The 21,900-nt window shown below is 47.5% G+C and overlaps 1 protein-coding gene across 6 annotated transcripts in view; it reads right to left on the bottom strand.

The window, feature by feature from the left end:
* MFSD4A (major facilitator superfamily domain containing 4A) overlaps nt 1-21,900 on the bottom strand; it is a 44,154-nt gene that overhangs the window by 1,971 nt on the left and 20,283 nt on the right. For 2 of the 6 annotated variants that reach the window (XM_084784872.1, XM_084784867.1), the window contains exons 7-10: nt 19,710-19,857; nt 16,625-16,695; nt 15,108-15,228; nt 1,051-3,612 (exon numbers count right to left, since the gene is read on the bottom strand). In XM_084784872.1, coding sequence (XP_084640998.1) covers nt 15,119-15,228; nt 16,625-16,695; nt 19,710-19,857 — 329 coding nt within the window. In that variant the 3' untranslated portion in view covers nt 1,051-3,612; nt 15,108-15,118. Of the gene's footprint in view, nt 1-1,050; nt 3,613-11,295; nt 13,508-15,107; nt 15,229-16,624; nt 16,696-19,709; nt 19,858-21,900 lie in introns of those variants that run through there. The other 4 variants (XM_084784871.1, XM_084784870.1, XM_084784869.1 and 1 more) reach the window with 3 other exon arrangements.

Genomic DNA, 21,900 nt, shown 5'->3' with positions numbered 1-21,900 from the left:
CTTTCCAGAAGTCTTCTAAACTATGGGCGCTCAGATTGCACTTGACCATTCTCATACATAGGAATTTGATTATTTTAATGAGAAGTAGGGGCCTTCATCTGCAAATTGTCGCATTTATAGAGTACTGTGTGGTAAGTCAGAGCCAGATGCACACAGATACAGGATCTCTCAAACTGAACACATACCAATATCACAGTGTAATCTTGAAAATTTTGACTCTAAAGTCCAGAACTAAATTAAAATACGTGCCCCTCCTCCTGCCCACTAAACCCTAGACGTGAGCTGAGTGGAATGAAGTAGGGGGCTTGAGGGCTGCGAGCGACACTGATACAGAGTGGCCTCTCTGAGGTGCATAGCACTGGCTGTCCAGGGCACTTGAGTGTTAGAAACGGGTGGGCAGAGGAGAGCGGCTGTGAGCTGCCTTTTAGAGGGGCAGTTGGAGACCTGTTACTGGTTCATATGTGGTCCCCACAATGTGCAATAGTAGTGTTGGAGGTAGCGTCCTGGTGACGGAACAGGTGCTGTCATGGCTTTCCTCCCGTGGTGGGCTACTTACTTTGCATGCATATTTGGAATCACCCTCAGCAGCACTTTGTAGTAACATAGTGGGTTAACGTTGTGTATACTAAGTAAATGTTGATAGTTGCCCTAACTAGATGATTGAAATTCTGAAAACATAAAAATATTTTATCTTCTTGAGTTAAAGGAGAAAAGCCATTGGTTTGTCTTCACTGAGGAAATGTTTGATACTTTACTGTCTTAGCACAGAGGTGCCTTGGGTCCAAGGGCACCATTTACCCTCAGGCTGGGTGTGGTAACACAGGCCTCTAAACCCAGCACTTAGGAAGTGGAGCTGGAGGATCAAGAGTCAGGGATAGCCTCAGCTACATAGTGAGTTTGAGACCAGCTTAGACTACCTGAGACCCTGTCTCAAAAAAACAGAAGCAAAAAACTCAGAGCAACTTTATAAGAAACCATGAGGCCTTGCGGGGTGGGGAGCAGATGGGCCTGCTTTCTTCTTGATGTGAATGAATTTGCGGAAGCATGTGCTTGCTCTGCATGTGGGTGTGTGTGTGTGTGTGTGTGTGTGTGTGTGTGTGTGTGTGTGACACGTGCGCGCATTCTTTTTCAATGTCAGTTAGTGACCTGGCTGTGTGTGAGAAGCAGGCATTTCTATCTGTAGACTACCTCCTTCTTGAAAAAGTCTTGTGTTGGTCTGAATAGCCATAATATTCTTAGCGCCAGCAGCTGGGGGCGGATGATGCTGGGCATCCGTAGCCTGAGGCGAGGGAGATGAGCAGGCTGTCAGGGGTTGAGACACCTTCTGAGGCATCTTAGCTTTTCTTCTGCTCTGGACCATCTCTGCTCAGCTCAGTGACAGGAAGTGTAAGAGTTGGGGCCTCTCAGGGTGGTCCCGGGAAGGCCTGGGTGGGAGGGCCGGCTGGTTTCCTTGGATGTCCATTCATCCCCTGTGGCAGGTTTGACTCCACTTTGGAACTGAGAAGGATGTGTGTGCAGTGGCTCAGAGCAGTGCCACACAGCCCTGTATTAACCTCCGTAGGTGGGTTTTCACTTCAACTGTACTTTCCTCTTACTCACGCTGATTGTTTTTTAAAGTACAAAACTAAAATGCCAGGTTTAACTTAAGTAATCTTTTAATGATTTCTCATAGTATAATTGTGATGTTACAGTCTTTGTGGCATAGTCTATGTGTTTGGTAAATTTCCACTGATTAAAAAAGTATATACTATATAATTGAATCTAGAGGCCTTCAAAAGGGCTAACATCAAGCTTCACTGAGTTAAAATATAAGTTTATTTTCCTTTGCATTTTAACAGTTAAAATACAAGTATAATTTTTTTTCCCACTGTGGTATTTTGTGTCTTTTGTGTTTCGAGATAGGACTTTTCTCTGTCACCACGATGATTATGAACTAAATCCCAAATGCTGGCCCTCACAGTGGATACCACCAGGTCTGGCTATTTCTTCAAAATTTGGTGGAGAAACTAAGTCCATGGACTCCGTATGCAGTACTGGATTCTTCTTTAGCCAGAAGATTCCTTGTGGATTTGTATGTATACCGTCTTAGCAAAAAGAGGCAGGAGTGGCTGGCAAGCGTTCCAGAGGTTTGGCGTTCGTGACCTAATGCCCGCAGCTGGTAGTGGCACTGTCATTCCGTTCACCTCGGCCTTGTGCTGGGCAGCATCTACTACTGTTTTACTGTGGCCTGTGATTCCAACACTGTGAAAGGCAGCTTTCTGTGGGGTGTCCGAAGCATCATCGAGGCCCTCAGTAGAACTGCAGGACAACAGTCGGCCTTCTGGAACGCACACCTTGATTGGGAAAAGGTTTTTGTTTTTTGTTTTTGTTTTATTTTCTGTTTTGATTTTTGAAACTGGGTCTTAGTCTATAGTCTGTGCTGGCCTCAAACTCTTGGCAATCCTCCTGCCTTGGATCCCAAGTACTGAGATTATGAATGTGAGCTACTGTGTTTGGCACAATAATAGTTTTTCAACATAGAAATTTTTCTAAAAATTCATATATATATATATACATATATGTATATATATCACTATTAAAGTAACACACACACTCTACTATAACACACAAAATGGGGGCTTAGCATGACAAAGAAATTCTGTGTAGCATTCAGTCCTGCTCAGTCCTTCCTGCACCCCAGCAGGAGACTCTGCACCTAGAAGCAAACACTGTCCTGACTCACTGACTTAATAGAGAGTTACTCATTTGATTCCCCAAAATACAGATTTGTGTGTATATAAGATTCTAGGAAAGGCTTGAAATTCTCTGGAGCGTTGTCATAGCTTTTCTGATTTCCCATTAGTTCTTTCTCATGGGGATTCATTCCCGAATGCTTTCTAGATCTCCCGCACACCCTGACAGCATGTCTTTTTCGTGTCTGTATTACTCATGGCCAATATTTTCATTTTTATAGTCTCCTTACAAACTTCTTTGGCCGTATGTTATATTTTACCAACAGTTTCATAATTATATCAAGCTACTTTACACTTAAGTGTATGCCCGTTTCAACTTCCTTGCTGGGTTATAAAGTGCTGTTTTTGTTTTGTTTGTGTGTTTTATTTAGGACATGGAAGCATCTGAAGGAATAGTTTCCTGATGGCTTGTTCTGTTTATCACTTATTCACTATGATTGTGTCATTTGCCCGTGCCAAAAACTGGGCGTGGTGCCACGGTGGCATTCTTTGGCTTGGGAAGGTGTGGGGACAAGTGCAGACCTGAGCAGAAACCTGGGGCTCCGAATGAATCTCCAAACCAACAAGATTAAGACTGTTGACGCTGTGACCTGCTGCCTTAAGGGTTTCTAGAACAGCTAAGCCATCAGCACGCACTGCTGGGAAGGAACAGGCTTGACCGTCTGTCCCTGGCAGATACTCTCCCAGAGGCTGCTGAGGAAAGCGTTCTTCAGCACTCCTCCAGGCCTGCCATCTGCAGTGCTGGCACTGCCCATTATTTCTCTTACATTATCAGAACTACTTACTGAAAGCGCAGTTTCCAGCTGTGGGTGGGATTCTTACGGGCGGTGGGGCGGCCTGCGCTCTGTGGAACTTGTTGCTATCAGAGTTGTGTTTTCACCTGTAAGCACAGCAGACGGGAGAGGTCAGTTGTCAGGTGCTCCACCTGAAGCGGCCCCACTGTTGGTGAAGCAGACTATGACAGGTTGTGACGAGGGCCAACTTGCCAAAAAAACCCCAAACCATTTCTCAGGTGCTGCTGGTTGTAGTTAGCCCCTGTGAAAGGTAGGGATGCAGAGGGACAGGATTTCACGTGATCCATCCTGTGGTGCTGAGGACAGAACCAGGGGCCTCACATGGGCTAAGTAAGTGACCACCTTCAGGCTATACCCCCAGCAGCACCTCTGCCCGTGACTTTAGATGACAGTTTTAACTGGGAACTCCCTGAGGTTACAGTCTCTTGAATGTTAAGTGTAATGGGGAAGTTTCAGGAAGTTTCTTGTCTTTGAAATTCTTAACTGGGAATTGAGCACATTTTTAAGTCCTCCTGAGGTATTGGCTGAGTACATGTCTGTGTATAAACTGCCACGTTGACCCAGGTTGTGTGACTCTTTCTTAAAGGGAAGTGTATTCATCCCTTAGGATGGCTACTAGTCTGTTAGTTCTAAACCTAATGAAGATCACCCATCCACTGCTGCACCTGCAGGCATCACTTTTTAAAGACTGTGCCTTGTTCAGTTCAGTTTTAAACGCATGCAGTCATAAGGCCGTAAAGACCAGTTGCCGACGTGTTAGGGCCCAGATGCTGAGACACGCTCCAAACAGTCACCTTACCCTGCTGTCTTCTGTTGACACATTAAGCCTAAGGCCATTTTCTCTAAAACTGTAATCTGTTTGTTTTCATGTAAAACCCCTCCTGGGTTGGCTGGGAGCTCCTAGGCGCTGTCTGAGGTCTAAGAGTAGAGGACTCCTGGCTTGTTGGCGTGGTGTACCCTTTGAACCTTATATAAAAGTAGCATTAGCAGAGACCTCAAAGGGAGTCGGGCTGAATGGTCTCAGCTCCGCCTTGTGCCCATCTTAGTTAGCCCACTGGTTGTCATCCCTCTAGGGAGTAGGGATTACAAGCTGTGTTTATATAGCCTGGAACCTTCTTGATAGGGTGAGGGGTAAGTGGGGAGTACCTGGCAACTGGTCCAGAGCCCTGCCAGTAGAATCCTTCACTCTGCCAGCTCTCAGGAGTGGGACTGCTGTAAACTGCTATTAAATCACCTGGCACTTTTCTTGGGATCTATATTAGCATTGCTCGTTTGCTTGTTTGTTTATTTGTTGTTTGGTTTTTTGAGACAGGGTCTCACTGTGTAGCTCAGAGCTATGTGGACCAGGCTGGCCTTGAACTCACATAGATCTTTCTGCTTCTGCCCCTAAGTGCTGGGATTAAAGGCGTGCGCCACCATGCCCAGCTGTTTTTGTTCTTAATAACTGGAAGCACTTAATGGTATTTTGTTTTATTTCAGCTTCAGGATATTGAGGGTCAGGGAAATATGGTTTATTTCTCGTTTCTAGTTTTGGGGAACTTAGGAGTGTTTGGAGAAGGGAGAAGTGGGTCACCTGATGAGCCTTCCGGGCTCTGTGAGGCAGCCTCTTTCAGCTAGGATGTAGATAACTCACCGTCTTAATACTATGCTTTGTAGAAATTTATGATTTTAAAAGATGATTTGCAGTTGGTAGATCGCACTGTAAATTTGAAAAGTATGCAATTACAAGGGATTTTTTTGGTCGTCGTTTTCCTTTTTTGTTGTTTATTTCTGTTATGTATGGGACACAGTCCCTTCTGAGACATTTCATTGGTTATTGTATTACCAATAGCCTCTGTTTGACAGCATTTGCTGCTGCCACAGCTTGCACATGTGATAGAATAGTATATTTCAGTCCACCCTGTTGAGCATTAGGGGGATCAGCTTTAGCACACATATGCAGAAAGCTTACACGGGATCTTCTGGTTCCTGGAGTCCTGCTTACAGGTATGGCTGAGGTTCTTCCCTTTGCTTTTGGCAGTTTGATTTATCTTTGTGGGTAGGAAAGACTAAAGATAAAACTCTGTCGGGCCTGGCAGCGTATGCCTGTAATCCTAATGCTTGGAAGGTGCAAGGAGGAGGACCATAGAGCTCAGGAGCATCCTTGGCTACTACCCAGTGAGTCTGAGGCCTGCCTGAGCTGCATGAGAGCCTACCTAAGAGGTGGGGGACTCTCTGATTCAGAGTACTCGGAGGAACTGAGTGTGGTTCTCAGCACCCATGGCAGGTGGCTCAAAACTTCCTGTTTCTCCTGTGTCACAGGTTCTGACACCCTCCTCTGGCTTCCACGGGCACCTGCACACACATTGAGCACACACATTGAGCACACACACACACCACCTTTTTTTTTTTTTAAGAAGCCTTAGTTCATTTTGCTACTGATTAACTTTGAATGAGTTTCTTAAAATTATGCTCTTTATTCACCAAATAGTCAATTAGCTTTTTTTTAAAAAGTAGGCTTTGTTTTTATGAGCTCAGTCATGTGTTACTCAGGCTGACGTTAAACTGCTGGTTACAACAGTCTCTTTCTTCTTGTGTCAACCTCCTAACAGGGACTACAGGCGCGTGTCTATTCATGTGTCAACCTCCTAGCTGGGACTACAGACACGTGTCTATCCATGTGTCAACCTCCTAACAGGGACTACAGGCGCGTGCTGCCACACCTGGCTTAAGTTTGCATTTAAAAACAACCTGGTAATTTCCTCTGACTCCTACTAGAACTTCTTTTTAAAAAGAGCCTCCTAAGCTGGAGCTTTAGCTCAGTTGGTAGAGTGCCTGCCTAGCATATTAACCCAAGGTTTGAGCCCCGTTACCGCATAAACCGGGCGTGGCGGCTGGAGCCTGTAATCCCAGCACTAGGAATGCCGGGGCAGGGTGACCAAGAAGTTCAAGGTGTCATGCTTGGCAAGTTCAGGGCCAACCTGAGGCACAAGACCCTGTCTCAGGAAAAAATAAAAAGAAAATTGTGGTACACGGGAACTAAGCATGGGTTAGTTTACATTTGGTGTGCTAGGAGGGTGAGTCACAGTGAGCCTGGCAGTCGGCGCACCAGAAGGGTGAACGTGATTTAAAAGGGAAGTGGCATTAAATAACCAACTGTTGCTTTTCATTAAGTGAATCTGTGGTTTAGTACAAAGCATGTGCTCTGCCATGGAGAGATTGCAGTGTATACACACTGGGGTGGGCTCCTGCGCGTGTGAGTGGGGTAGGTGGTAAAGGGACTTGACAGAGTGCCCAGTCCCTTAGAGGGGCCTCTGCCTATGTGTCCACCCTCTCGCTGTCGCCGTGACATCTGTGGCTCCTATTGCTCAGTGTTACCGTTTGGTCTAAATAGATCTTTAGAAAGGTGTGAGCAACACCCACCCAAAGGAATAACTGGCAGGGTGCTACTAATGACACGTCTCAGTTTAGTTTAGTTTCTACTAAGGACTAAGGAGACCCATGAAGTATCACAATGGCTTTTTGTTCTTTCCTGAAGAAAGCAATTAAAATGGTAACCATTAGCAGCCCTTAACATGAACATGGTCTTAACAGCTGGACAGGATGCCTCATTCACCTAGCTCCACAATAGCACTTAACTGTAGAGACACAGGGGTGGTGTTTTAAGGCCAACGAAACCGGTGTGGAGTCTTGAATTCTGCCTCTGGGACACAAAAATGACATGGAGTCTAGGGAGACGGGGCAAAGGACGCATGAGCACTTTGAGGGCTTTCTAAAGCACTGCTGTTCAAAGAAAAGATGGCGGTCCCCTGAGTGACCCGGCCGGGAGTCCTTACTTCTGTTGCTTCTAAGCTTCATGCAAAAGCTTTGTTAACTTCTATAGAGATTATGTGTATTTTAAGAAAACAATGCATTTTAAAAACCTTTATGTAAGAACTGACAAGGGATTTGCTTGTATGTGGGGAGCTGGCTTTGAGAAAGCACTCTGGTGGGTTTACTACAAGTCCAGAGCTATAGAGATCTGTTAATAGACATGTGCAACTAGATACAGACAACAATTGTATTTTTTTAAAATAAATATTTTTAACAAAATGACTTGAATGGATTATTCCCTCCCCGTCCGTCACAGCTGTCACGGCAGTCACTGATAAGTTCATCCACACTAACTGGGGAAGGAAGGGATTCAGGGAGTGTCCTCGAAACCCAGCCTTCAGCTGCTTGTCATGTCTTCATGAAAACAAAGCCCAGGTCAGAAGGGGTTGTCAAGAGGGGAGATGAGACACCAGGTGGGCTGGAAACGCCATCAGAGGACAGCTTTTGAGAATCAGTTTTTGTCTTATGTCACGTGTGTCCTGGGGCTCAGTCTTAGGTCAAAGGCTTCGTGGATCCTCCTTTAGTCTCTGGCCCTGAAGTATTTCATACATGTGTGGGTTTTGGTTTTGTTTCTGTTTCTGTTTCTGTTTTGGTTCTTTGAGACAAGGTTTCTCTGTGTAGCCTTGGCTATCCTGGACTGGCTTTGTAGACCAGGATGTCCTCAAACTCACAGCAATCCACCTGCCTCTGCCTCCCAAGTGCTAGGATTGAAGGTGTATACCACCATGCCCTGCCATGCGTGTGTTTTTAAAATTTAACATTTTGGAAATGTCGTATGATTCTAGTCAAGTGGGTTTATTGCAGCCTTTAGAATGAGCACTCTGCTTATTTCTACTCTAGCATCCTTTGTGTTTTGAGACAGGTCTGTAACTCTACGTAGACCCTGATAGTCTTGAAACTTATGGTCCTTCTGCCTCAGCCTCCTGAGTGCCAGTTACAGATGTGTACCACAATGCTGGGCCTCCCTAGCCCCCTTTCTTTTTATGGCTTGTGAGAAGGAAGTTGGAGACAAGTTAATTTAGCAGTTAAATTAAGCTTTTTTAGAACTGGCTTGAAACATCATGGGGAAAGTGGGCTTAATAGATGACAGGATCACACCAGCCAGAGCAAGTTCCTGTCCAGATGAAAGTAACAAGAGCATACCAGATGGCTGGTGGGCAGGCCGCAGACCCTGCGAGATGTCTCTTGAGGCAGTGCTGGACCACACCATTGAGCTGAGGGAGGGCTCTCTCCTGCATACCTTTTAAGATGTACAACCTAGTGGTACCCTAAGCTCAGAGTATTTGAGAAATACGGTCTTGCTTCTTGTAGAGTCAGGGTGTGTTTTAGAATGCCCAAAGAAAGCTCTGGGTCCTTCAGCGGAAAAGCCTGAGTAAGCCACCATTTCTGATCTGGCCTTTCCAACTGTTGAGAGTTTGGAGAAGCGTGCTAACTGCAAGTAGCACCCGTGTTTTATAGAGGCGTCTAGTAGCAGACACCCTCACCTCACATTGTGGCTCTTTGGGGGCTGGCTTGAGAGTCACAGGATCACACACAGACCATCACTAGGAAGTGGTACACCCACCACAGAATACCTGCTGTTGAAGGGATCATGAGGTGACTTGATCTGGAGTCACTCAGTAGTACAGTGGCCTGCCATGGTGAAGACTGCCACAGGAGTTCAGCAGCAGCACAGGGTCCAGGCAGATGCTGGCCATGGTCCTGGATCGTATGTGTGTTGATCCCTTGTGTTTTGAATTCACTGCTGTCATTTACCAAAGCGCCCCTCTTGACTGGCCCAGTGCTTGTTCCATCCTGTGAACCTCTCACCAGTTCTGACCTCTTCTTGAGATGCTCTTCCCATACCTTCCAGGAAACCACATTGGCTCCAGAATCGGTCGGCCTTCTCATTTTACCTCGTGGGGCTCAATCTCTGTCCCTGCAACCACTAACTGAGTGATTTCATTTGGCCCCCTTGGCTTTGAACACTGTAAGTTACGTAACTTCTCTTAAAGCTCTAGCTACCAAATCTAGCAGCTGCCTTGATATCCAAGATAGCATCATAAACTGATAATGCAAAACAGTTTTTAAAGAGACATGGCCTCAGCCAGGCGTGGCAGTGCACGCCTTTAATTCCAGCACTTGCCTTATTGTATATACGCCCCAAGCCAGTCCAGGCTGGGTGGGCCCACTGTTCCAGATTTCCAGACGTTTCAGAATGTGTTTGGCCACAGAGGGGAGTTACTAAGGATTGCTAGGGAACTCCAGGTCAGAGCTATTTAGGGAGGCGGTGCACAGCTCAATTGATACTGGCAGGGTCTCAACTTGTTAAGTGTTGTGTGCATAGCTCAGCCAGGTAGAGTCTTCAACATGCCTGCCTCAACATGGCCTCGTACCCAGGCACAGGTCGCAGTCAATGCCTTGGGCTTCTCTGAGATTGGCACCTTCTCTCTCTCATACACACTCAGTCCAACAACAAAGTCTGCCCGTCTGTCCATCTGACCTTCAAATTGAATTCACTTGGACCAACGTGTAAACCAGCCTGGCTACCATGCTCCCAACGTGGCCCAGGTCACTGTCAACCTCTCTACCCCTGAGCTGATCTCAACTTAGCCCGCAGCATTCAAATAGCCGGAGTGACAATTTCAAACACGTAAACCATGCTATGTCCCAGGCTGCTGATAATACTATGTTCCCCAGGAGAACCTACATTCTTATCCCGGTATGGTTGGTCTGGGCCCCTGCTAGCCTGTTGTCCTGTTTCCTGCTACTGTCCACCTTCTCTGCGCTTGCGTCACGCCAGCCTGCCAGCTGCTTCTCAGACGATGAAACATATTCCAGTTTGAGGCCTTTTCCCTTGCTGTAGCCTGTACATGGCAGGACGATTCCCAGGTACCCACCTGGCTCGCTCCTGTGTAGCACAATGCTGTCCTTTTGGTAGGATGGCCAAGCATCTCTAGGCCTCCTCATGCTGACCCCTTCCCTGCCTTTTCTTTACAGTAACCCATCACCCTATAACATGTTAATATATTTACCTGCTGTTTCTATGGCTTCGACCTTGCAGTCCTGGAGGGGCAGCGACTTCTCATTCACCTCTGAACCTGCACCTAAGCCTCTGCTTTGAACATGTGGACACTTACTTATTTATTGAATGAGTCAATGCGATCTCTCTGCAAGAAACCTCTGTGAGCTGAGGCTATATATAGCTCAGTTGCTAGAGTGCCTGTCTCCTGTGTGTACTCTTAAGTTTGCTCCCCAGAGCCACATAAACTGGCTATGGTGATGCGTGCCTGTAATCCTAGCACTTGGGGTATAGAAATGGGAAAATTGGGAGTCCAAGGCGATTTGAGCTATATAGCAAGAGCTAGTCTATTTTGGGCTACAAAAGACCTGTTTCACCTGGGTTCAAACCCCAGCACCCACATGGCAGCTCACAACTGTCTATAACTCCAGTCCCAGGGGTTATGACACCCTCACAGACATACATGCAGGCAAAACACTAATGTACATTAAAAAAAAAAATTTCAAGAAGACAAAGGCCCACAACCCCTTTATGCTTCTGTGCCTTCCTTTAGGGAACAGGTGTGCTGGTGGGTTACAATCCCAGGTCTGCAGAAGGAATCTGGGCACAGGGAGACTTCACAACACTGAAATGATGAAAGTCTTAAGAGCTAGAAGTGTGGCTCAGTGGTGAGTGCTTGTCTAGAATGCATGAAACCTCAAGTTTCACCCCTAGCACTGCCCCAAACCCCCAAACCTGTACATGCATGTACACATACATATACACTTGTCATGTATGTATCATATATGAGGTATGTATGTGTGTGTGTGTGTGCCACACAAAACTATAAGCATTAGACTATTTGAGCCTAAGTATAAAAGGTCAGCTGGAAAAAAAAAAAGGTCAGCTGCCCTTTGTGATAGATAACACACTAAGATAACAGTTTAAGATATTTTATTTTAGGAAAGCATTAGATTTGTTTTCATTTATCTTCTATATTAACACATCAATCATCACCAATGGAGATATAACCAGCAATTTTTCTTTCTAGATCTATATAAAAGGATGTTTTCTTGGAAAACTACAAGAAAAAATACAACCTCTTTTCTCTTTGCCCAGGTCAGTCACTACAGTTAGAGTGCACATTTCAAGTTGGCTAGCATCAGGTACTTTTAAAAGTATTTATAAATATAGTTAAAAGGGTTCGCTTAGACCATCAGCGTCTCAAAAGTTGAGTTTGTTTGACTTAGAGTTTGTACCAAACGTGGATAGCTTCTAAGCTGCCTATGAGGCCTTAAATGCTCAGTAAAAACCGTGAGCAGTCGGTAGGCAGTTCCCATGTTGGGCATGTAGCAGATACTCCATACGCTCTTTAATTCTCTTAGAATTCCTGTGAGGTAGGGTGCTTTTAGGAATGCCTCCTTATTGGTAAACAAACAAACAAACAAACAAACCAGGGAGGCTGGAAATGCTTGGCGGAGGCGGGTGGTCCAGGGTCACACCTGATCATCTCTGCTCTGCTGGTGTCTGGTGTGTGAACTACAGCCCTCGGGGCCATGATCCACTTAGCTTTCACATGAACACAGATGTGTACACAGAGAATGTAGGGATAAACCAGTGGCTGTGACGGGACGTTTCATTCCTTCCAGAAGTTGCTGTAACAGCCATGACAGTGGTTCCTGTAGCCTTGTGCCTCGCCCTGTGAGCCTGCTTTCTCTCTTGCATTCTCTGTATTACTAGCCCTGTGTGTCCTGTATAGAACCAGGAACTCCTGACAGACACTGCTTTTTGTATACTGATACTGTTCTCTGTATACTGCATGGCCTGAGTTATTCAATAGTACTAGATTTATATGGAAAAAAAAAAAAGACTTTGACACAGTATAAAATTTTCCTCTATAAAAGGTATAAAATTCCAGAGCTATTTTTTAAAAATTCTTAGTGCTGCTTCTGCAACTTGAGGATCTCAGTAAAGAAAAATAAGATGTTCATCTTACTTGCCGCCCCCCCCCCACTGTGCTTTCTGAACCAATTAGCATTGCTTATTAGCAGTGAGATGCTGAAAAATCATCTATTCCCAAAGGAGGGACAGCCATGATGTGTAGTTTTTGTCATTTTTGTGCCATGGTTGACCTCAGACTACCATCAGGCTGTCAGTGAGAGCTGAGAGGAGCCCAGCAGCATTCTGTCACAGAAGTGCCACCACCTTGTTGCCACTGACATAGTGACACCAGCCAGGAGCATCCGTCTATAAAATTAAAAAGTGATGTTTTCAGTGTTACCTTTGTTTAGTTACAAATTAATTTATTTTCTAAAAGCTGGGCAGTGGTGGCGCTCAAGCCCTTAATCACAGCTCTTAGGAAGCAGAGGCAGGTGGATCTCTGAGTTTGAGGTTAGCCTGGTCTACACAGAGTGAGTTCCAGGACACCCAGGGCTACACAGAGAAATGCTATCTCAGTTTAAAAAAAAAAAAGTTTCAGTCATGGCTGCTACCCAACTAGGTCTCAAAATAAAAATTCAACAGTCTGCTTTTCTAAAGCTAATCTGACTCAGCCCAGGGCACCACTGATCTAGGGCCTCAAAGCAAGCTTCAGCATTTTTCTCTGGCTGTCTGAAGATACAGATGAACTACTGATTTCTGTAGGAGGAATGTGAGGGACTTTGGGCCATGGGTAAGTGAAGAACACACAATCCTTTTCTACATGCCAGAGGGTTTTGATTAATTTAAAACATATCTACATCTAGCAGTGATTAATGATTTATGATTTCAGCTCCCCCCCTACCCAAACCTCAACTAAAAGTAATCTCAAACCCAGAGTTTAGGCCATGCACGGGGTGATGAGTGGAGAGGTGTGAACGCTCCTTCGTCTTCCTATCTGGCTGTCCTAGGCTACAGGTCCAAACCAGAGTGGAAGACTAACTAAAGTGCCAGGCAGGTACGGCTCGATTTGTCCAAGGAAGACTCAGGGGCCAGGACTCAACTTCTTGGCTAAGTCTGAAAGGAGATACACACAAGGTGGCAAGAGAGGCCTCCTCTGCGACCCTGGCTTCCTGTGTCACTTTGGTCACCCTGTTGCTCAGGAAGCTGAGGTCTTCACCTCTGGTAGCTCTCAGCGTTCTCCACACCAAGGGGTTTGTCTTGGGTAAGAACTACAAAAGAAAACAAACAGCACAGGTAGCAGATGTGGGCTGCCCCGGCTTGCTCTGCAACGGTTCTTTCCTGAGAGCAAGCAAACGGTTTGTTTTTCTGCTGTTCTGGGAGCATGTGTGCGCGTGCGCACACACACACACACACACACACACACACACACACACACACACACACTCACACACACACACACACACACACACACACACACCACAGCGTGAAGTCCGGAAGTGCTAGAGGCAGTTAGCTGAGACGCGTCTGGGGGTGGGGGAGCCTGTTTGTGTCCCTTAAGAAATGAACGTGAGAGCTGGCGTGCTGGCGCATGCAGATATCACTGAGAGTTCAAGGCCAGCCTGGCCTACAAAGTGAGTCTAGGACAGCCAAGGCTACACAGAGAAACCCTGACTTGAAAAAACAAAAACCAAAACAAAAAACCAAGAAAGGAACGTGGGAACTGTCAGTCATTTGGTATTCACCACAATCATCATCATCTTCCTCCTCCTTTTTCTTCAAGGTTATAGTCTTTATTGGGATATTTATTGTGTATGAGTGTGTGTGTGTGTGTGTGTGTGTGTGTGTGTAGGTATGTGTGCCACAGTATTTGTGTGGAAATTGGAGGACAGCTTACAGGAGTCAATTCTCTCTTTCTACCATGTGAGTCCCAGCGAAGGAACTCAAAAGTGCCAGCCTCGGTGGCAAGGCCCCCTTCCCTTCTGAGCCATCCTGACTGCAGGAATTAAGTGAAGCTCTGTACAGAGGACTAAGCTGGACAGTAGCCACTACCTGCCATCTCAGAGACTGTTCTGGGAAAGCAGGGTGTCCTCTCTCCTGCTGGACCTCTATAGTTAAATTTTGGTTTTGTTTGTTTGTTTGTTTGTTTGTTTTTGTTTTTGTTGAGATAGCATTTCACTATGTGGCTCTGCCTGTCTTGGAACTATCAGAGATTCACCTGTCTTTGTTGCCCTAGTCCTCGGAGTATAAAGGCGTGGGCTACCACCTCTGGCCCTCTACTTAGTATTTAACGTGAACGTGGCTACTTAGAGGGGGATGTGGGCAGTTGCCCTTCAATCCTTTTCTGTTACTCTGCTTTCACTGAGGGAGCACTGGCCCGGCCTGGGCACCTCCTGCTAAGAACAGCCTGATGCAGGCCTGTAGTCACTGGGCAAGGGACACACGGAGTTGCAAAAATAGCCTGCCATTTGGCCCAAAGGATTTCTTTTTGAAGAAAGCGATTTGGATAAGAATCAAAACTCCAAACTGCAAGAAAGTGGCCAGTTAGGCCACTGGGCCAAGCTCCAGCCAGGAGGCAGGCGCCATCCTCTCCTGCTCTTGAGTTTTGGCTCTAGGAGCTACTGTTACAGGGTAGCTCTTCCTGTAAAGGGTTACAGGAAGACAGGTCCACAGTCCCTGCCCTCTGCTGCCTTCACAGCCCAGCCTGGACAACCACAAGGAAAGCAGGAAGAGGGGAAAGGGAAGAAAAATAAACACTTCCTTACATTTCATTTGGAATGGAACAGTGCTTCTGATTGTTAAAAATCACGGTCTTTCCCCTCCCCCTGCATCTGTTTCCCCCCTCTGTGTAGAAACACGTTTTCTTCTTACCTGATGAGAGTTCAGGGTGTATCCTGTGGAAAAACAGGAGCAAGATGTAAAAGATAAAAGCCAGGCAGCCAAAGATCACACCACAGACCAGGAAACTGTAACTGCCCTGGGCCTGGAAGACCTGTCAGAGAGGAACAGAGTAGCCATTAGATTCCCACGTGGTGGTGTATGGGAAAAATGGCTGCCTTGGGCCCTTGTCAGCTTCTCAGCCAAGTTGGAGCCATCCTACCAAACACAGGCACTTGGGGGGAGATCTCCCCAAGGTTACAAATTTGGTAAAAGGCATAAATCCTGCTGTAAAGCCAGAGTTGGACCTGTCTATGCCCTGTATACTCTTTCAGCTCCATGTTCTAGAACATTCTGGAAACTCCATGTGATCACTGAAATTTTAAACATATGAGATGTTTCTATACCCATAGGTCTAACTGGAACCTTGTGAAGGTGTGTGTAGGTGTGTGTGTGTGTGTGTGTGTGTGTGTGTGTGTGTGTGTGTTATTTTAACTTCTCATTAAGAAAATTTAGAACATGTCAAAATAGCAAATAACTTTTATAGCCCATCAACTTAAGAAACCACAGCATGTCAGGTATGGTGGCGCATGCCTTTAATCCCAGCAGCACTTGGGAGGAAGAGGCAGGGGGAGCTCTGTGAGTTTGAGGCCAGGCTGGTCTACAAAGCGAGTCCGGGACAGCTAAGGCTACACACAGAAACTTTGTCTTGAAAAACAACAACAACAACAACAACAAAACAAAAACAGAAAGAAAGAAGCCACACCAAATCAGACTCCAGACATTGCATTTCAATGCAGAGGACATCCAAAATTTAACCCTTCCTCTCCATCAGACTGGATAGAAGAAAAAAGAGGTTCCAGTGGCTATGAGAGCCTTGGGGAACTGCACAACCCAGGCTCTGCAGCATTCCTGGCTGTTATAAAAAGCCAACCGACATAGGGCAAGCTGCTCAGTTTATCTATGTTTCAGGCCCCTGTGCTGTAAAAAGGCTGGCATCTGTGTTATGGTAGTCGAGGAAAGTAATAGTTTTAAGTTTTGATTTCCTGGGAAACAAAGGGAATATAGTCATATGTTGAAGGAGAACTAGGGAGTGGTCAGAACAGACGCTGGAAACAGACGCTGGACATGAGCAAGTTCCTGGGTAGCGTTGCTGCAGCCTGGGAGGTAGGGACCTGGGCAGGATGAAGATCACTGCCGGCAGCAGGGCACACCGTCCGGGCTCTGAGAGCCAACAGCGTTCCCATGGGGGAGCCCGCTGGCCCCAGGCCCAGACAGCCGTGTTTGCTTTGGCTTCACGCATTTGGTCATTAAGGTCTCCACATCCCACACTCAGGAGGCCTGGCTTTTGCGGTCTGGCTGGCTAAGAAATGGAAAGCGCCAGCTCCAGCCTGGTGGGTTCCTGCATGCTATGTGGGAATTCAGGAAGTGACAACTTGGACTTCAAGGTGGCTTCTCACCTGCTTGGAGGAGTGCTCCCCAACCACCCCCCCCAGAGGACCCCCACCTACCAAACCAACCAGCATCTGTAGGACCATCTCGCCAATACCTGCCCCAGTCACCAGCACTGTAGTCGCACAACCTAGCCAAACGAGAAGAGAAGGTTGGGTGAGAGCAGGCCGAGGATGCGGGAGTGAGCTGTCAGAATCTAGGCCGTTCTGGGATGCCTCTGGAAGGTCTGAGAGACCACTGTGGGCTGCTTAGACATCTCAGACTTTGACCTGTGACCTACTTTAGTAATGCGTCTACTCTTCATATATCTCCTGTTCTCGAACCGTCAATCATTCATAGCCTGGCATTCAGGGCTCTGCTTAGTCTGACTGTAGCCTGCCTTTCTAGAACAGTCTCCTGAGACCTTCAGAGCCTAACCTTAGCGTCAGACTTGGAGTCTTAAGGCCAGTGATAACACCCCTTGCCACATGCCCTTTAACATATCTTGTAGCTTGTCCAGATGCTTGGCCCAGAACAAACACTTGAAGCCTGGTCCCTCGACCTTCAGGACAAGTCTAAAATGCCTTATGCGCCTTGCAAGGTCATCTTTCATGCTGCTGGCTCCCAGGCTACCCTTCGGCCAGGATAAACTGCGACCATGACCTGTGTGGCTGCCTGTCTCAGATGCGGACCTTTACTCGCCTACTGGAGACTTCTCGCTCTCCTCCAGTTCATGTGCTGTCTGAGTTTAGATTTCCCTTGGGAACGTCTCCTGCAGTCGCCACGCGTGGAATGGCAGCTTCTCCTCTATCCCTGACTGTTTATATGCCCCGCATATTCTGACTCCACTAGCAGATGACCTCCCTTCTCCACCAGACAATAATATTCCAGGAGGGTGACTGCCCCTCTGGTTCCCCAGGGACACACCAGAGTTTATCACTAGTGCTGTGGCCAATGTTGGCACATCTGCTGAGGGCTCTGCCACCTTCCAGCTCTTTCAGTCTCCCTCTAGCCAATCCCCATCCTGGCAATCCCTGCTTGTGCATTGTCCCTTGGCCTGGCACATCCTCCCTCAATATCCTCCTTTCCCTTTTTCACTCCTTTCTCCGTCCAGGGCAGCACACATCCCATCGGATTTCTAAACTGAGCACCACTCATTCCCGTCTCTGAATGCCAAGGGCTCCTGACTGTTCTGTGCATTCTTTTGAGACACCCTGAGGTCCTTCTGTCCGTCCATCCGGTATAGTGCCACAAACTTGCAAGCAGGAAGCCCTGTGAGCTAGCTGCCAGTGATGTCAAGCCATCAAGAGCTTTACATTTTCTTCCATGCAGAGCATCCCTATGGGATCAGCATTAGGTTTGGGGTTGGTTTTGTGGATTGACGGTTCGAGAATGGGGAACAAAACCAGAGCCTTCCATATGCAAGGTAAGTACTCTGCCGCCATTGAGGTACAACCCAGCTCAACAGGGGTAGGCGGCTCGTCCTCCTCCTCCTCCTCCTCCTCCTTTGAGATCAAGGCTCACTACATGGCCCTTGCTGGCCTAGAACTTACAGAATTCTACCTGCTCCCACCTCCCAAATGTTAGGGTTACAAGTGTGAGTGTGAGCCATCATGTGACAGACAAGGAAAGGGAGGCACAATGAGGAAAAAACAAAACAAAACAAAACCAACAGATGATGTCACTTGAGGTCATAGACCTGCAAATATGGAGGTAGAACTGATGCTTGTGTCTGCGATGACCTCGAAGCTTACACTCTCTCTCTCTTTGTCCCTTTGTAGGACTATGTTGGGGAAGACAAAGCATAGGTTCAGAAGCTGTGATACGGGTTGTACAGCAGGGACAGGCCAGGTACAAAGGCGGTGGGGGGTACTCCTTTCCATGGAATCAGAGACACTTCCTGGAAGGGCATGGGGTGAGAGTCAGAGAGCAATCCAAACTCAGTGTGGCTATGGGCAAAACATGGTGATGCAAAGCAATTGCTGTGTCATCAAGGAACTCCAAGTAGCTGGTGTGGCTAGACTGCAGCTCTGAGAGGCTTCAGGAAAAAAGAGCTTCGGAAGCTACAGCCAGCTGTGCTTCAGAGGACCCTCTGTAGCAGCACAGAGAGTGGCCTAGTGATAGCCCCACACGTAGATGCCTAGATGCCGTCAGAACAGGCCGCCTCCCCACTCAGAGGAGCCTGGGCCCTGTTTGCAGTATAGAACTCCGGGGGTTTCATAATGCAGAGCCAGCAGGTCAGATGGAGACAAGACTGAAGGGAAATGAGACAAGTCCAGACCTACAAAGGCAGAGGAGAGGACCGGATATTGGTAAAGGCCAGCACTGCTAAATATGCCAAGCCGGTAAATGATGAGCAAGGCTGGATTTAAGCCCGGACCATGAGGAGTGTCAGGAAGATGAGCTGAATGGCATCCCGGCATTGTTATTGTCCTCCTGGAACAGGAGCTCATCTCTCAAAGCTGACCTGAGGACATTGTTTCACCACCTAATTGACTCTCTTGAGTTTAGAGTCTGAGTACGCTGGTCCCCCAGGGAGGAGCTGCATCCCCTGCTGCTAGGATGAGCTGGGGGGAGGGAGCGTGTCTCCTGGGCATGTCCCCTTTCTTCACGATGTCCTTAGTAGCACACAGATGTGTTCATGGAATGGGTGCTGACACTGGCTGAGGGTGTTTGTGCCCTCACTTCCATCATGGCCAGGGCTGCTTCTGAATCACAATTTGAAATAATTCTGCCCCCCCCCCATCCGAGATGCATCTCAGCCTCATGTTGAGCCCCACTTAGAGGATCCGGAAGCCAGAAACTCAAAGACGCTTGTCTCTTTGGCTCATTCGACCACGTGAATTGTTTCTTTCTGAGTTACAGACAGGACACTGTGACAGCCCCAAAATGTCACTTGTAGATCCATACATGGTACCTTGCCATCATGTGGAAGGAAGAAAGAGACAGACAAGGAAGCCACATGGCTTCACGCAGGACACACAAAAAACCATGGACAGGACCCCCCATGACTAAACATGCCTGGTCCCACCCATGCCAGGAGGTGCTTTGATCTTCCTGGTGAAAAGGAAGTTCAGGCTTACAATACCACAGCAAGCTGGGGGCAGGCGAGGAGGTAGCCACCAGCTGCAGACAGCATGCTCCTGGGTGGCCTCGGCTACTCACCTTTGTACTGGAGGATGTCCTCGGTGTAGGCCAACATACTGGGGAAGGTGCTGCTCAGAAACAGGCCCAGGCTTGCAGTCCCCACAAACAGGAAGAGGACATTGTAGGAGAAAATGAGCATCAGCAGGAATGTCACCACCACTCCCACCTGTCAGGGCAGAGGCAGAGGCAGTGAGAGAGGGCACAAAGCCGGCCACCTCCTAGGAAGGGAAAGGACACTCAGGCAGGGGCGTCTTCGCTGGCCCATGCGCCACCCTGTGGTCTCATGGATACCTGCAACATTCTTAGTTTGGGATTTAGGGAGCACAGGGAGGTGCAACTGCACCCTCACCCCACAGCACCCAGTGAGCATGGGGGGGGGCTGTGGGGTGGGATGGGGGGGGAATAAGCGTGGTGGCGGGGGAAGATAAGCACCACTAGTCTCCAATGTCTTCTCTGAATCCAGGTCACCAACTGTCCCTGTCCTGGTGGTGGAGGTGGGCTGCCTAACACCCCATTCTTCTATCTCCTTCCTCTGACAATGTGAGTCCTAGGGTCTAGAGTGAGGAAGCCATGAGGCAGTGGCGTGGGTGGTGGAAATTGGGTCCCCACCCTCTGGGAACCCAACACAAGCACCCAGGAGGATCCATGGCTGTGGCAACCAGCTTGGTGTCCCCTAGAGTTAACAAATGGACAGCTCGGATTGCCGGCTCAGCAAGGTCCCCTGCCCCACAGGCAGATTTTTGCTAAAATAAACCAGTTTCTAAGTACTTTTAAAAAATGGCACACAGCTTGGAGTCTGCCGTCCTAGGTGAGTGTTTCTCAGCTGTGGAGACCTAAAGTAGCTATCTCTATGAACAATATATTCTTTCTTTCTTTCTTTCTTTTTTTTTTTTTGAGACAGGGTTTCTCTGTGTAGCCTTTGTAGACCAGGCTAGGCTCAAACTCACAGTGATCTGCCTGCCTCTGCCTCCCATGTGCTGAGATAAAAGGCACGCACCACCACACCCAGCCTGTCTTTTTTTTTTTTTTTTTAAGATTTATTTATTTATTATGTATAGAGTATTCCACCCCCATGTGTGCTTGAACTCCAGAAGAGGGCATCAGATCTCATAGATGGTTGTGAGCTACCATGTGGTTGCTGGGAATTGAACTCAGGACCTTTGGAAAAACAGATAGTGCTTTTAACCTCTGAGCCATCTCTCCAGCCCCCCTATATTTTTTTTTTAAAAAAGATTTATTTATTCATTTATTATACAGGATTCTGCTTGCAGGCCAGAAGAGGGAACCAGATCTCATTATAGATGGTTGTGAACCACCATGTGGTTGCTGGGAATTGAACTCAGGACCTTTGGAAGAGCAGTGAGAGTTCCTAAGCTCTGAGCCATCTCTCCAGCCCCCTCAATATTCTTATCTTTACACCAGTAGTTAGTGTCAGGTCTCAAACCAGGGACAGCTAACTGAGGTGCCTATTTAACACATCAAAGTAGACCTGGCTGCCAGGTTCTCTCAGCATCTCTCAGTCCCTACCTGCTACAGGGTATGGCTGACATACCCCACCCCCTACCCTAAACTTATCTAGCCCAGGGGCTGGGCTTCCTTATATAATCCAGCCATTTTGGTTACCTGATCTCTTTATGGTCTACTCTTTACCTTCCTGGCCTCTTGGTCTGCTTCTTTCTCCCCTCTCCTCTCTCCCCTCCTCCCTCTCCTTACATGGCCAAGTTCAGGGCTGTGTCCACTCTGGACTCTCCCAGCTGTCTCTGCCTCTGGCTATGCTCTCCTTCTACCTACAATAAACCTCCCTGTCCACCATACCTAGGAAGAGTCATGTCCTTCCTTTTTATTTTCTCTGCCCCGCCCCGCCCGGCCCCGCCCCACCCGCCCCACCATTTAGTTCACAAGGAATGCCAAGGCTGGTGGTGAAACGATATAAGTGTTGACCTTCCAACAAATATTTCTTTGTGGTTTCCCAAAATGCTAGGAGAAGAAGAAGAAGAAGATGACGACGACGACGACCCCAGGGCTTAATGCATGCTTGGCCAGTACTCTACCACTGAGCTGCAGACCCAGCTCTGCGTTCTATAGAAACTTCGTGTTCTATACCAAGTCCTAGCGTTGGTGGGAAAATGTTCCTGGGTTTGGGCTGTGCATACAGGTCACCGTTAGAACGCTTAACCCTGGGTGTCCACGGCCCTGGGCTTGATGCCCA

Source organism: Acomys minous (genome assembly GCF_964271855.1).
Source record: "Acomys minous genome assembly, chromosome: 1".
NCBI lineage: Eukaryota > Metazoa > Chordata > Mammalia > Rodentia > Muridae > Acomys > Acomys minous.
Note: the sequence above shows the minus strand (reverse complement) of the source record. Positions and strands in the feature narration are given on the sequence as shown.